Source organism: Mugil cephalus, chromosome 2, assembly GCF_022458985.1.
Source record: "Mugil cephalus isolate CIBA_MC_2020 chromosome 2, CIBA_Mcephalus_1.1, whole genome shotgun sequence".
Taxonomy (NCBI): Eukaryota; Metazoa; Chordata; class Actinopteri; order Mugiliformes; family Mugilidae; genus Mugil; species Mugil cephalus.
This window is the reverse complement of record NC_061771.1, coordinates 19,217,225-19,230,899: the sequence shown is the minus strand read 5'-3', so window position 1 is coordinate 19,230,899 and position 13,675 is coordinate 19,217,225. Positions and strand designations below refer to the sequence as shown.

The following is a 13,675-nucleotide window of genomic DNA, read 5'->3' as shown; positions in this document are numbered from 1 at the left end:
TCTTCCTCCTCTTCCTCCTGTGCTTCGAGGAGTGTGATAATTACAACGACTGGGTGGTGTAAACTCATTGAAACTGACATATTCATCATCCTGCAGCCATGTTTCAGTCAAACCAAACAGATCAATCTGATCAGTTATTAAGTCAATCATTAAAGACATGAGAAAGGTCTGACATTTAAAAGACCACGTTTAATTTTATTCTCATTCTTCTGTTGTACCAATGAATTTGTACTGATTTGTATAAAGTTCCTCTGAATAACACTGGCATTTCTTTTCGTTAAGGTGTCCGTGATGTGTTGCAGATCACTCATGCTATTATCAGGGCGAGTTTGAAGCACTGCTGTTGTTTTGGTCGTTTTGCCATGCATGATTACAACCTACAAGAATATTACTGGTGAGGTCAACAGACTCAGTAAACTGGTGAGCAAAACCCCCTCTGTGGTGGGATTGAACTTGGACTGCTTAGAAACAGTGGCTGCCTAATCTCTGTGTCCTATTTAATTTCATTCACTGTTTTATTTGTGCTGCTGTAACATTTGAATTTCCCCAACGGGAATCAATAAAGTATTATCTTATCTTACTTGTTGTTCTTGGAATTAAACATTATGGGAAATGCTTCAAATAACTATTTGTTGCCATTGTGTCACAGTGGTGTAGGGTATAGCATTAGACATTCAGATGTCTAATGAGATGGACACGTTAGTAACATTTAAGATGGTATTACAGTTTATTTTCAGGCATGTATTATTCAAAAACATTTTATTTGCAATTACTTTGATTCCATTCCAGCTATTCTTCTTCTGGTGCTTTTCCTCTAATCTCCACGTTGTTTTTATAAATCTGCTGCCTGCATTACGAACTTTAGGCTGTTGTGTTTCTAAGCGGGGTGTCTGAATCCAAGAGTTGCCCAGCAAAGTGAATGAACCAACCGTATTTAGTAAAGAAAAGACATTTATTCAGTGCGTCAAACTACAGTGAAAGGGGAGCTGAGGACATCACCACGCTCCTGGCGCCGATTTTCTAAAACATGCGTCATCACAGAAAGACCAGTCGTACGTTTTCCATGGTGAGGTTTTATTTGATCGAGGGGGCTGTTAACATGCTTTTTAAGCGTCTCCAAGTCCGCCAAACTGTTTCACGCCGGCCTGCTGTCCACCTCCTGCGGTGATGCGACTGAGAGGGATGAGCTTCATGGTGGTCTCTTTCAGGGAGTACCAGCGGCTGTGCCATGTGACCCAAATAATGCCGTTGTCAAAGCCATACTCGCCAGCATCCTTTTCTGTGTACCTGCCACCTGGACAAAGACAAACACAGCCAGTTTAGAGCTCAAGTGGTCTCGCTCGTCAATAAAGACACAACCATAGTGCTTCGACGTGCGCCACACTAAAACAACGGTTTCGGCCGCGCGGGCTCACCCTGGTAGTATTTTCCGTTCAAATGTGCAGCGTGACATCTGTTCATCCACCACCCAGATCCATCCTGCTGAGCACAGTTGCCGTCAAACTTGTCGTTGTCCTTGTCGTGGGTACTGAACTGCATGCCGTTGTGTGACGTGTAGAACTTGTCGCTGGGGTCGTCCCCGAAGTCAAAGCCGTCGAAAGCGTCTCCCGCGTCGCCACCGAAGTAGTAACCGTAGGTCATGCGGTACATGTCGATCTCCGGCCCGACTCTGAACATGGTGTAGTCGGCGTACCTGGAGAAAGAGTTCGCAGAGAGGATTGGAACTGTTAGTGTTGGCACTCTAACCTCTGCTGAGTTTTTTTTTGTTCCCCTCAAAATGATGTAATGAGGGGGGTCATGTTTGCCTCCGCTACTCTCCTCTTACATAAGTTGTTATTTTGTGTGTGGACATACTTTTTGACTCCGTCCCAGTCAACAAGCTCTATCCTCAGCACAGTTGGGATTTGTGTGCTGGCAGTCAGAAGGTGGAGCTTCTCATTGCCGAGCCAGAACTCTGTGGTGTCATCTGGGGAGAGGAAACCGAAGCCGTTCTTGTACTGGACCCAGTCTTTATTGAAGTCCACGCTGCCGTCACGCCTCTGTGGACACGAGAAGTGATCACAATCAGGGTTTCTTTCTGCGGTTAGTCAACAAAACCTTCAACGCGTTATAAGTCTGAGTGCCCTCTTAAAAACGCAGAGACTGATGAAATTAAGCTGATTATTCTCCCGCCTGGCATAACACATACTACTAATATAGTATAGGACAGTAAAGGAGCATTTTCTCTTACAGTTCAGGTCACGCATACCCTTTGTATTACTGTGAAACCGCGTCCAAAGCTGTCGATCTCGCAATAAACCAGGAACTGCTCCGTCGCCTTCGCTGGCTTCACGTAGTAAAGACCACTGGTAGTGGCGCCTTTGTTTGCAATATCCTGGCAGTCTGAGTTGATGAGAAAGAAAAAGACAATAAAAGTTTAAACATGTGCTTATTTACATACCATATTTGTCCACTGAAAACCCAAGGTTGCAACACATTACATCAGACCACACGTGTTTACTGTGCACTGGCACAGCACATTGATTTTAGTCTTTAAACACAGAACAGGGACAAATATTGATCAGATGAAGCAATATTGAGAAATGTCTTCTGAACGGCCTGCGGGTCATAGGCTCTTCCTTTGTTTTGTTTTTTTAGTACCTGATCCTGTGGTGGGTTGGATCTCAACAGTATCTTTGCAGGGCTCACTGCATTTCTGCTGCAGCTGAATGGAGAGTTGTTTCAAGTCTGCCATTTGTCTCTCAAAGGATGCGAGCAAAGACTGGAGTTCACTAGAGCGAGACAGGAAAGAACAAAATAAAGATCCACAAAATGCATTTTACCAGATATATAACAATAGTAAAAATATGAAAATGCAATAAGCCAGAGGAGAGACAATGAACTAAACTTAAATATCTAAAGCACCGTGGGCCACAGTGGGAAGTTCGGCGTGGGCGGAAAATCACTCTCTGTCCTCCGTTCAGTTGTGTGTGCTTTGACTTTTTGAGGACAGCAATGCTGTTACGTTAAAAAAGGTCACTTTCAAATAAACAGTCTTGCTTTACAAACACGGGGGTGGAGGAGGGCTCAGAGCTTTTAGCAAAGTAAAAGTAGCAAGACCACAAATTAATCCGAGACACTGCAGGTGAATAGGGTAAAACGTTAAACTAATAGATATCACCATGAAACTTCTCCAGTTGATTACTTAAATAAGTACAATCATTTTTCGTATTACAAGTTTTCTGTGACTCTATATTTAAATGTACAAATGAGAAGTCATCCACTTAAATATGCACTAATTTGCCATTTTTTGCCATGTTTTCAGGAGTACAATGTTACATAAATCAGGCTGTGAATGATATATGACACATCCCCTCTGTAAATACCTGCAGAAAGTAGTTAGGAATAAATCTGGAAACTTGAGTATGTGTAAGTGCTACTTAAGTGGAGATTTCTGGCTCAGAGCATGCAGAAAAAAAAAAAAAAATTTGAGAAAACGGCCTTTAAAGTTTTACATTGCAAAATCACGTAGAATATATTTTTACTGGAAACCACTATGCAACAAAACCAAATCTACTCATATCCTTCATAGTCACATGCCGGGGCAGAGACGAGGCTCACAGTGCTACGACCCAGCTCAGAAAGCTGACTTTTAGCGAATTTAGGAGTAAATTACAGACTCAACACGGACAAAAAATGATAGAATGAACACCTAAATGTGCATTTGGACTGCTTTTTGTGAACTACTTTGATAGAAGATAAGTTAATGAAGTTTTTGCTTGCTGTGCCTCGCCTTAAATATCTTCAAGTAAAATCAGCAAAGTTGCAAACCTGACTTACTGTAAGTGTGTAGGAATTATTGGAGAATGTCGTTAACATATAAAACAATAACGCTGACAGCTGAGTGAGGAAGAGCTGATACACTCATTTTATATCCTACAGTGATTAACTGCAGTTACTGAAAATTAAAATACTCAACAGAGGTGCTCATGAAAAACGTTTGACTCCAAATGAACAGATGCAGGATTTTAAGCAGCCATGAAGGTGCTGCCTCACCGTAAACGAGGCCTAGTTACAGTTGGAGTGCCAGTGGAGACTTACAACATTTGCTGTTCCTGGACAATAATGGTCTTCTCAAAGCGAAGGACATCATCCAACATGCTTGTTGACTTTCTGAAGTATGCGTCTGAAATTACAATCAAACAGTGCATAAATACACACGGGGCAATGCATCACTGCATTAAAACAAAAACCAAATAGATCAAATATAACACGTGATGCGCTCAACCCACAGAAACGGTTTGCTGGCACCTAACGAAGCGCGTTACCTGGCGGAGAACTCTTCTGAGCAGACGTGGCAGAATCTTTCATGTGGGTTATAGTTGCTTCTGCCCCTTGAGTCAGGTTGGCAATCGTTTCCAGCTCTTCTTGCAAAGCGTCCAGGTCGCTTTCCACTAAGGGCCTGTACCTCAAAAGGTAATCAGTCACGCCGCACGTAGTAGGACAGTACTTGCCCTAAAAGAGGAGAGAAAAAAGGAGAACACATGTAAATAAAAGAGAAAGAGAGAGCAGCCGCGATACAGTCCACACTGTGGAAACATTTAGGATTCAAACGTGTGCTTACGAAGCCGTCCTGCGGGACGCATGTTTGAATGCCGTCTCCTCGGGTTTGCTACAAACACAACGCAGGAGAAAACCATTTAGACTTTTGCGCTGGAGGAAACATTTCAGTGTCAAATAAATCAAAGCCAAGCGACTCACTGCGGACGAGAAGGCGAAAAGTAACAGAAGTCCTCCTGCCGTTGCAAGAAGTGATGGAGCCATGTTGCGCTGGCCACCAGCTGTGTGTGTGTTGTTGTGTCGGGCTGTAGAGTGAAGAACTGCTCAACTTTGTGGGATATTTATCTGAGCAAGGTCCTCAGTCCAACTCTTGATAAGGGGTTCATATGCAAACATCCCACTCACTTTGTTGTGACAAATGTATGACTCAAATGTCCCTCTGCAGCTATTTACCAGATGTGACGGAAACAGATATTTAAACATCTGTATGAGTTTGTAATGAAGTGTACATTTGAGTGAATACCACTGCCAGTAAATGTGACCAGGTAATTTAAAAAAAAAAAAAAAAAAAAAAAACTGATGACTCAGCTTTAGTGTCAAAGATCCGACAGCCTTTTCTTACACTGGGTTTAGACTGCAGTCAAACTGTGCTGGTTCCAGCTGTGAAGTAACAGTTTATTTGCCTTTCCTATTCATCATTTCATGCTAATGCAATTCCTGGAGGCGTCATTCTGAGTCCTGCATGAGTGGCGACATGTCTTCTCTTCAAGAAAGCCAACAAGTCCACTTGTCCTCTGACCTGGACGACTGAGAACGTTCACTCATAGTGTCACACTTGTCCTTAAAGATTACAGCTAATTTAGCTGACAAAGCATGTTTTAGGATCGCGGGAACAAACCAAAGCACCTGGAGGCAACGTGTAAAGAAAGGAAGAAAGGAAAAACCGGAAGCTCGCTGGTTTCAAACCCAGAATGTTCTTGGAGTAAAGTGATAACACTAACCACTGCACCGCTCCTTATAAACAATTAAACATGAAAATGAGAGATATCCATCTCAGATTTGCTGCTGGTGTCTTAGATCAAAAACCAAAAACGCAAACCAAGGCATTTTTACAACAAATAATAAATTACAATTTAAAAACAAAGTGTTCAGTATGTAAATCAAAATGGCACTATACATACATACATACATCTCTCTCTCTCTCTCTCTCTCTCTCTATATATATATATATATATATATATATGTATGTATATGTATATATATATATATATATGTAATAACATACAATAATAACATATAATAACATAATTATTGTTAACTTTGACTGTATGAATCATATATATATATATATATATATATATATGCATATCTCTAGCAACACTTCTGGCAAATGCTCTTGAAAAAACAACTGACTAATTTAGACAAAAATAATTAAGTAAGAATCAGACTTGTATGATTTTATTGTATTTTCATTTTTATCATCCCTCACTTTTCATTATAACTGAAATGACTGCTTCTGTACGGACATAGAAATATAAATCACCACGTTGCCGCGGCAACAGCCCTCACCGTTTGGTGTTGAGCTTTAAAATAACGACAGCTGTTTTACACCGGGACTCTTTGTGGTGACCGGTGTAAGGTTCCACTGTGCCACCTCAGGGACCTTTGGTTGGAGTTAGTCTTCTTTGTGACCTGTATCTTAGTTTGCTCTTATTTTGAAGGTTGCCTGCACTGGTGCGTGAAACCACTAGTGGGAGTGGAACCACTATAAATCAAAGGAGTACAGAACAATTCTGGAAATGAAAGTGCTTTATTACCACTGAAAGTAACGACATGAAGTTACTAATGATGTTTGCAGTCGTCATAAAGTGGCTCCTCTGAAAAGATTAGTGAAAAATGTGTTAAAGCTTCCATGCTGTAAGGAAAAACTAACTCACTGGTTGAGATTATAATGAGTCTGAAAGCTGTTTGTTGTTTATAGACACTTCAGAAACTCTGATGAATTAATTTTCCCCCTCAGTCTGGATGGAAAGTGAAGCTTTTCGCGGTGAATAAAGGAGATAGTTACAGGCTTAATTTGTGGAATTTGATTTATTGTCGGCTGTACGGACCAGTGACAGAGAGCGGAGAATGTTATATTCTAAATGATATTCCAAGGTTTTTCTTTGTGTTTGAGTCCCACTCAGTCCGTCTGCACTAATCTCACAGAGAATGTTAATCTAAATGCACAGTGACGTCTTTCAAGTGAAAGATTTTGGAGATTCTGTGATTTTTTATCAAGATTCAAGATTCTGACACAATAATAAAAAGAAAGACTCTTTTTTTCAGGACAATGAGTTTATGCCCTTTTAATTATTGGCCAATTTAGGAGAATTTACTTTCTACTGTGTCAGGTGAAATTAACTCATAATAATTAACTAATAAATAAAGGATTTGTCTTTCTGTCCTGGTCTTACATTGAAACATCACTGTGACACTAAATAAATAAAAACGAGACAACTCTCAAGTCTCTTCTTCAAATGAATTACCTAATTTATTTTAATAATAAGAGGCTGATTCACAATATTTTCTTGCAAAAAGAAACTATTTAAAAATGCAACATATGTGTAATTTGTTCAATAAACAGCTTTACAATTACACTTACAGCCCCCTTCAGTTTTCTTTCAAGACTTTCACAGTGCAGTGTGTGTGTGTGTGTGTGTGTGTGTGTGTGTGTCAGCTTGCAATCAGAGGGCTACATGACTGAGAAGTTGTGGGAGGCATAAAGACGCACAATGATGAAGCACCTCCCGCCAGGAACAGGACGGACATTAGATCTAATATCAAGTCTGTGGCCCAGGACAAGAGCTGAATACTGAACGCATTAAACAAACAGCCGTTAGGGGTTTCAGACTATAATAGAGAGCCAGAAACCTCTTCACTAAGTGATTATCTGCCTAATGATCTGTTCAAATGCATTAAAGCATCATCAAGTCCATCACAACATTATGCCCACTGATGGGAGAAGTAAATTAAATTGACCATCTTGTGATAATACAATGTTCTGCTGGGAAACTTTTGGACCTGACATTCATGTGGATGTTACTTTAGACATGTAGCACCCACCTGGACCAGACCAGACCAGACCCCCCCCCCCCTCCCCCAAAAATTACAGAATTAGCATTATGAACAAATGAACAAAAGTAGTTGGCAAAAAAGTACTGTACTTGTTGCAGCAGAAATAAACTCTTCTCTTGGGTCAGATCAGTCGACACGACGTGAATTATGCGCAGGCTGCGCCGTGAAAGTGCTATTAATGATATCAACGAGGATTAATTTCTTTCCTCTCGTGGCCAACGAACGCTGATCTCATCCTTCCAGTACCTTCTTCCTGCACGGTTTCCAAATGGATGTAGCTGCTGATAACCATTATTCCGTGGCAACTCCCCAAGGTGCTTCTGGCAAACACATCTTTTTATTACATTTAAAACAAACAGTGTAGGTACATATTACATAATAAAGCTTAATAACGGTTCATGTGTAGGCCCCATGTTGACATTAGATGATAAATCTTGTCTAACTACCTTTGTGTGACCTGATTTTATTATGGGGAAGAAGAGAAAAAAACAGGCCCAGGATGGATATAAAGCCTCACTGACCTGAGAATGAACTGCCAGGCCCATGAACCTAAACAGTGGTGAACTTTTGCTGAACTGGCCTCTTTGTGTAGAAACACCAGATGGAAAGTGTCTCGTTCTTTCTCCAAGTGCCAAGAAGACTCTCTCCGAGTCCAGGATGTTGAGATGTGTTGTGGCCTGTTGTTGTTGACGTAGTCTGACACAGCCTCATTAGCTCCCAAATATTCCACTGTAAATCTACCCCCAGGAATAAGACGATTAAGTCATTGTATTTCCCGCAAACATTTATGTCCTGAGAAAATGCATCCATCCGTCAGTAAGCAACTTAAGTTTCCAGGCTGAAAAACAAAGTCAGCACAGTTCACAGCAGGTCTTAACCTGGTATTAAATTTAAAGGGTCTTGCTGGGGTCCCCCATAGGCCACAACTATAAGTCTGGAAGTATTTGACAGTGGTGTAAATCTCCCCAGGATGGAGGGCAAAGGTTTGTTGTAATGCCACGTCAGGGTTCAACCTGTGGCCACAGACGGTAAGTCGACTCAGCTGAATGTGGTGGGAGCTGCATGGAAAACGTGCATCCGGACCGATGCTTTGTTGTCCACACAGCACGGAGCGCTTTGGTGTGATGTGGACGTACGCGCACCGGCCACTTTATTAGGTACACCTTGCTAGTAAAAGGTTGGACACCCCTTTTGCCTGGCACAAACAAACAAACCACGTTCAAAGTAACTTAAATCCCCTTTTCTTCTTCATTCTGATGCTCAGTTTGAACTTCAGCAAGTTGTCTTGATCACCTCTACATGCCTGAATGCATTGAATTGCAGCCACGTGATTGATTGATCAGCTGTTTGTGTTAACAAGCAATTGAACAGGTGTACCTAATAAAGTGGCAAGTTAGTGTATGATTGTTTGAGTGTCATTGGTCACAATGTTGTGCCTGATCAGATGCATATTTTGACAGGAGCTCCCAGCGTTTCAGCTGTGTGACAGATGTGTTTCTATACAACCGTGTGTCTCTTTACCAGAGAGGAATGTTTTTAAGGGGAATGTTGGATGATATGAAAATGATATTAAAAATTATCATTGCTACACTGGGAGTGTTTGTTTCCACAGATGCATAATGTAACATCTGCATTGTTTCATTCAATGTAACATTTTAAAAGGTGCTTCATGAATCAGACATGAATGTGTCATAGCATCTTTTTCCATGTTCAGAAGAGATACATTCTTACATGCATGGATTTTTGATCTAAATACATTTATTAAGTACTTTCTGACAAATTAAGACTATGATGTGACCACTTTGGGGGCCAGTGCCAAACTAAACACACTAGAGATCCTTTTATCCGGCTCATTTCAGAATTTCATGATAGAAATGTGCATTTCAGGTCTCTGTCTGTACTTTGCACATTTGAGAACAATTCATTTCACCAATCACATGGAGGGTTTAGTTTATTTGGCATAGTTGTCTACTACACAAACAGTGATACCGGAGTATGATCTTACACACACACACACACACACACACACGTCCTCAAAAGTAGGGTACACTCTGTGCGTCAGACTGAAAAAGCTTCTATGTCAAATACAAGCAATTATTTATCCCCGGGGGTTTTACAGAATCTAGGTCAGTAAATGTGCTGTAACAAATGATCGAGAGACACAAGATCAAAAAGTGTCTCTCCAAGTATTTTCTAGGTTGAAAGACGAGTGTGTATCTGAAGCCTACAGGATTAAAGTAATCGGTTGAAAGGAATGTTTCATCTGAGCTTGCGGTTCCTCTGGGAAAGTGCAGACCGTCAAACAGAGCCTGTTTTCTTGTAGGACTGATCCAGGATTGATAACGGGACGGGACGCTGCAAACTCCTGTCCACGTCATTGTCTGGATGTTAATCAGCTTAACCAGCTAATTAGGGAAATAGTTCTTCAGCTAATTGAAACTTTTAGTTTAAATGTGAGTCTCTGTTTACGTGTAATTAGTTAGCTGTCATTTTGTAATTGGACTCTCGATTTTGACCTACTATTGTTTTGACCTTCTGACCTGCACAGGAGAAAGAATCAGAACGTACATTACTATGTATAATACATGGTACTTCTGTCATGCTTCACTTCAAAGAGAGGACACAGGTATACTTTTAACTTTTGATTCACACCGATCAGGCATAACATTATGACCACCGCCCTGATAATGTGTTTGGTCCCCGAAACAGCTGTGACTCATTAGAGAACGGACATGGGCCTTCTGAGGGTCCTGTCCTGTCGCATGAGTTTGGGGGCCAGGTCAACACCTGGTGCTGTTTTTCATATTCATTTATTTATTTATTTGGTTGTTCCTAAATAGTTTTTGTTTGTGTGTGTGTGTCAGGCTGTGTCCTGCTGGGGATGGCTGCTACAATCAAGGAGTGCCGTTGCTCTTTTTGTGTCAGCTTCTTGACTTTAAAGTATTAGTTTATTTACACGATTAAATTCCATTATATCTGTCAGCAGTTGTTCACATTTAAATGAGTTTAAAGGTGTTTGCGGCACTTTTTATTAACAGCGGTTTGTTCTTAGTTTCAAATGAGAAGAGAGCATTACTTAAGTCGTGAATGATCTTGCACGTGTCTCACCTGTACAATTCAAGCAGAAGGGTTCCTCCAGGTGAGCTGGGTTCTGCTCGAGGTTTCTTCCTGTTAAGGGGAAGTTTTTCATTGGCACCGTCTGCTTCATGCTTCCCCTGGGAGTTTCAGTCTCTGGGTCCTGTAAAGCATCCGCAGACACTATATAAGAAAAGTTAATATATAATAACACTAATCTGACATTACAAAAAATTACAGTTGAAATACCTTCACATTAATTTTTTATTCCTGACATTATTTCTCCTTTTTTCACTTTTTAAAGTAAATAAAAGTGGATAGTGACATGTTTTACAGGGCAGTTACGCAAGAATAAACTAACTTTATAACTTTATACTTTTATAGCTTTGTTTAAAAATATAGTGCCTTGCAATTAACACATACCACGTAACATTTTATTACTTAGTTCAGAGTAAACGTCTTCAGAGCCTCCTGGCTTAATCACCAGCATCCTGCTCTATTTGTCTCTCTGATATGCTCTCTCCCTCTCTAACCTAGTGGCATCTGACCCTGTTCATCTCATCCTCATTGTGCTTTGAGTCTAAATAAATACCACATGTGATTAACTAGGAAATTAATTAGGAGTCTAGAACATAATAATAATTATAGCGGTGCTAAGACAAAGTTAAGGGCCCTTAATGAATGTAAATCTCTACAGTATTAATTGCACGCCTGAGACGCGTGCGTAAATCTGAACCGACTTTATGCAGATTTTCGCGATGTCTCTTACTTGTTGCATTCCGTGAGAACCACTTAAAATTGGATTAGTGAGGAGCGACGAACAACAGGGGGGAAAATGGAGCAGGGTGGGAGATGCTGACGATGTGGACGGAGGAAAATGCGCACGTGCACCACACCTCTCGTGGCCAATCGTGTCCTTGTGATTTCCCCTGAGCCTTTTCTCCTCCTCGTGCCGGGCAGGATAAAAAGCTCCTTTCACTGAGGCACTTTGCGACAGTTCCTAAAACTCCCACCATGCTGCAGCTGTTGACATTCCTGGTGGAGAAGTTCTCCCTTCTCTCCAAGTTTAAACTCTTTGAGTCCAGCTGGCTGGACGGCGAGGAGTGGGGGCGCCCTGCGCAGCGCGGTCCACCGCCTCATCTCCGGAGGGGGGACCTGCTGGAGGTCCCGCGAACCATCTTCACCCACTACGGCATCTATTTGGGTGACAATAAAGTCGCCCACCTGATCCCCGACATCCTCCCCGTATTTACAAGCGACAACAAACTGATCAGCACCGTCATCACAAACAAGAGGCTCATCATCGGCTGCGTGTACAAGAGCGCCACGGTGCGCGTGGACACGCTGGAGGACTTCGCATACGGCTCCAGCATCCTGGTGAACCGCATGGATAAGACGGCGAAGGCGCTGCCGTTCTCCAACGAGACTGTCGCTAAGAGGGCTGAGCAGCTCATCGGAGCGTTCCCGTACAGTCTGCTGTGGAGTAACTGTGAACACTTTGTGACGTACTGCAGATACGGGTGCGCAACAAGTCGGCAAACTGAGAAGGTATAGTCCTCAACATTTTCCTTGAACTAGTGCAGGATTAGAACTCTAAACTTTACACACTGTCTCTCATCAGTGACGTGGGTGGATGAGGCATGACTTTATTATCTGGCCCATTATTGTCAAACTTAACCCACTGCACTGCAGTGTCTGAATATGAGATGCGCATGAGCACGAACTCCAAAATAAGAGATTAGTATTCAGTGGGTTCGTCCTTTAAAGTTTGTCCGAGGCATGACTGGATTAAAGTGTTTGGGGCTGGGAGGTGGGGTCTTTTTCAGGCAGACAGCCAGACCACTCAATCAGACTGTATTAGTAACAATCTAATACCTAGATCCACATGTATTCATTGATTTGACAGCATTAATATGGTAGTTTCAATTAGTTAAATTAACATTTTTTTATGGGAAAACGCATGACGTGCACACAACAGTTTTAACTAAATGTAATAGTTTTCTAGAGAGTCACGCTTCATCTCCGCTTCTGTTAAAACTGAATATATACATTTGGCCGAGTACTTGAAGAGGTGGATTTTTTCAGCGACAAATCTGAAAACCAGATGACAGAAACAAAACATCACGCAGGGAACTTGGGGCCCCATAAATCTCGCAGCCATGCTTCTCTCTGATCTTGGGAGTTTCAAGCACCTGGACTGTAGCCCTGCAAATAAAATTAACTGGACTGGAATTAACTGAAAACATGATCTAACCCCTCTTTCTCGTTTCTTTCCTCTGCAGTTCTGTGAGTTTCTGAAATCTATCATCAGAGACCAGCGCAGCGCCATTGCTTCGGGGCTGCTCGGAGTCGTCTCCATGGTCTGCTACGGAATGGCCCTTTCGACTACATTACCCACAGTTCTTATCCCCTTCACTCTGTGGATGGCGAGTTAAAAAAAAAATCAAACAAAGAAGTCTGTATAAACACCAAACAGAACATTTTTATTACTTGTCGTAGAAGACCGGCTGGACCACCTTAACGCTTTACGACTGCGAGTGTAATTTTATGGTGCAGACGTTGTTGAAAGTTTTGCGTCACGCAGTAATAATTGTTTATCATCCTCTCATGAAAGAGTGAGGTAATAAATAAAAGTCTCTTTGCTAACATTTTAGTCAGCAACATCCTGATGTGCATATATTCTGAAGCTTTTTTTATATAGTAGTTCACTTAATATAAAGCTGTAAATATGATAATTGTGTAATAAAGAGTTTATTTATATTGCTGAGTCTGATTCTGACTTCACATCCACACATTTATTTACTTTCCAGTGGAAGTAGAGCACTGAATGATCCCCCATAACAGGTCTAGTCAACATCTAAATCAATATTACAGTTTAGGTCACATCAGTCACATCTACTCGGGGCTCCAACATACAGGGATGCTGGAGTCTATCCCAGCTGTC

General features: G+C 41.5%; 2 protein-coding genes and 1 long non-coding RNA gene across 3 annotated transcripts; 1 reads left to right on the top strand and 2 right to left on the bottom strand.

Moving 5' to 3' along the window:
- Positions 1-933: 933 nt before the first annotated feature.
- Positions 934-4,864, bottom strand: fgg (fibrinogen gamma chain). Its single transcript, XM_047579571.1, has 9 exons — positions 4,741-4,864; positions 4,604-4,651; positions 4,308-4,494; positions 4,081-4,165; positions 2,641-2,771; positions 2,249-2,382; positions 1,855-2,039; positions 1,416-1,693; positions 934-1,294 (listed from the first exon to the last, which is right to left on the bottom strand). Exons 1-9 carry the CDS (start codon positions 4,801-4,803, stop codon positions 1,107-1,109), a joined length of 1,299 nt encoding a protein of 432 aa, XP_047435527.1. The 5' UTR covers positions 4,804-4,864; the 3' UTR covers positions 934-1,106.
- Positions 4,865-7,704: 2,840 nt separating this feature from the next.
- LOC125000088 lies at positions 7,705-11,643 on the bottom strand. Its single transcript, XR_007111265.1, has 3 exons — positions 11,501-11,643; positions 10,765-10,894; positions 7,705-8,393 (listed from the first exon to the last, which is right to left on the bottom strand). It is a non-coding gene; the product is annotated as an uncharacterized LOC125000088 (long non-coding RNA).
- Positions 11,583-13,491, top strand: lrata (lecithin retinol acyltransferase a). Its single transcript, XM_047575430.1, has 2 exons — positions 11,583-12,279; positions 13,014-13,491. Exons 1-2 carry the CDS (start codon positions 11,746-11,748, stop codon positions 13,164-13,166), a joined length of 687 nt encoding a protein of 228 aa, XP_047431386.1. The 5' UTR covers positions 11,583-11,745; the 3' UTR covers positions 13,167-13,491.
- The last annotated feature ends 184 nt before the right edge of the window (positions 13,492-13,675 follow it).

Coding starts and splice junctions, on each gene's coding strand:
- fgg (XM_047579571.1), bottom strand. CDS start 4,803: ATGGCTCCATCACTTCTTGCAACGGCAGGAGGACTTCTGTTACTTTTC. Junction 4,652..4,740: donor TTTTCGCCTTCTCGTCCGCA/GTGAGTCGCTTG, acceptor TTGTGTTTGTAG/CAAACCCGAGGAGACGGCAT. Junction 2,040..2,248: donor GTTTCACAGTAATACAAAGG/GTATGCGTGACC, acceptor TCGTGTCCACAG/AGGCGTGACGGCAGCGTGGA.
- lrata (XM_047575430.1), top strand. CDS start 11,746: ATGCTGCAGCTGTTGACATTCCTGGTGGAGAAGTTCTCCCTTCTCTCC. Junction 12,280..13,013: donor CAAGTCGGCAAACTGAGAAG/GTATAGTCCTCA, acceptor TTTCCTCTGCAG/TTCTGTGAGTTTCTGAAATC.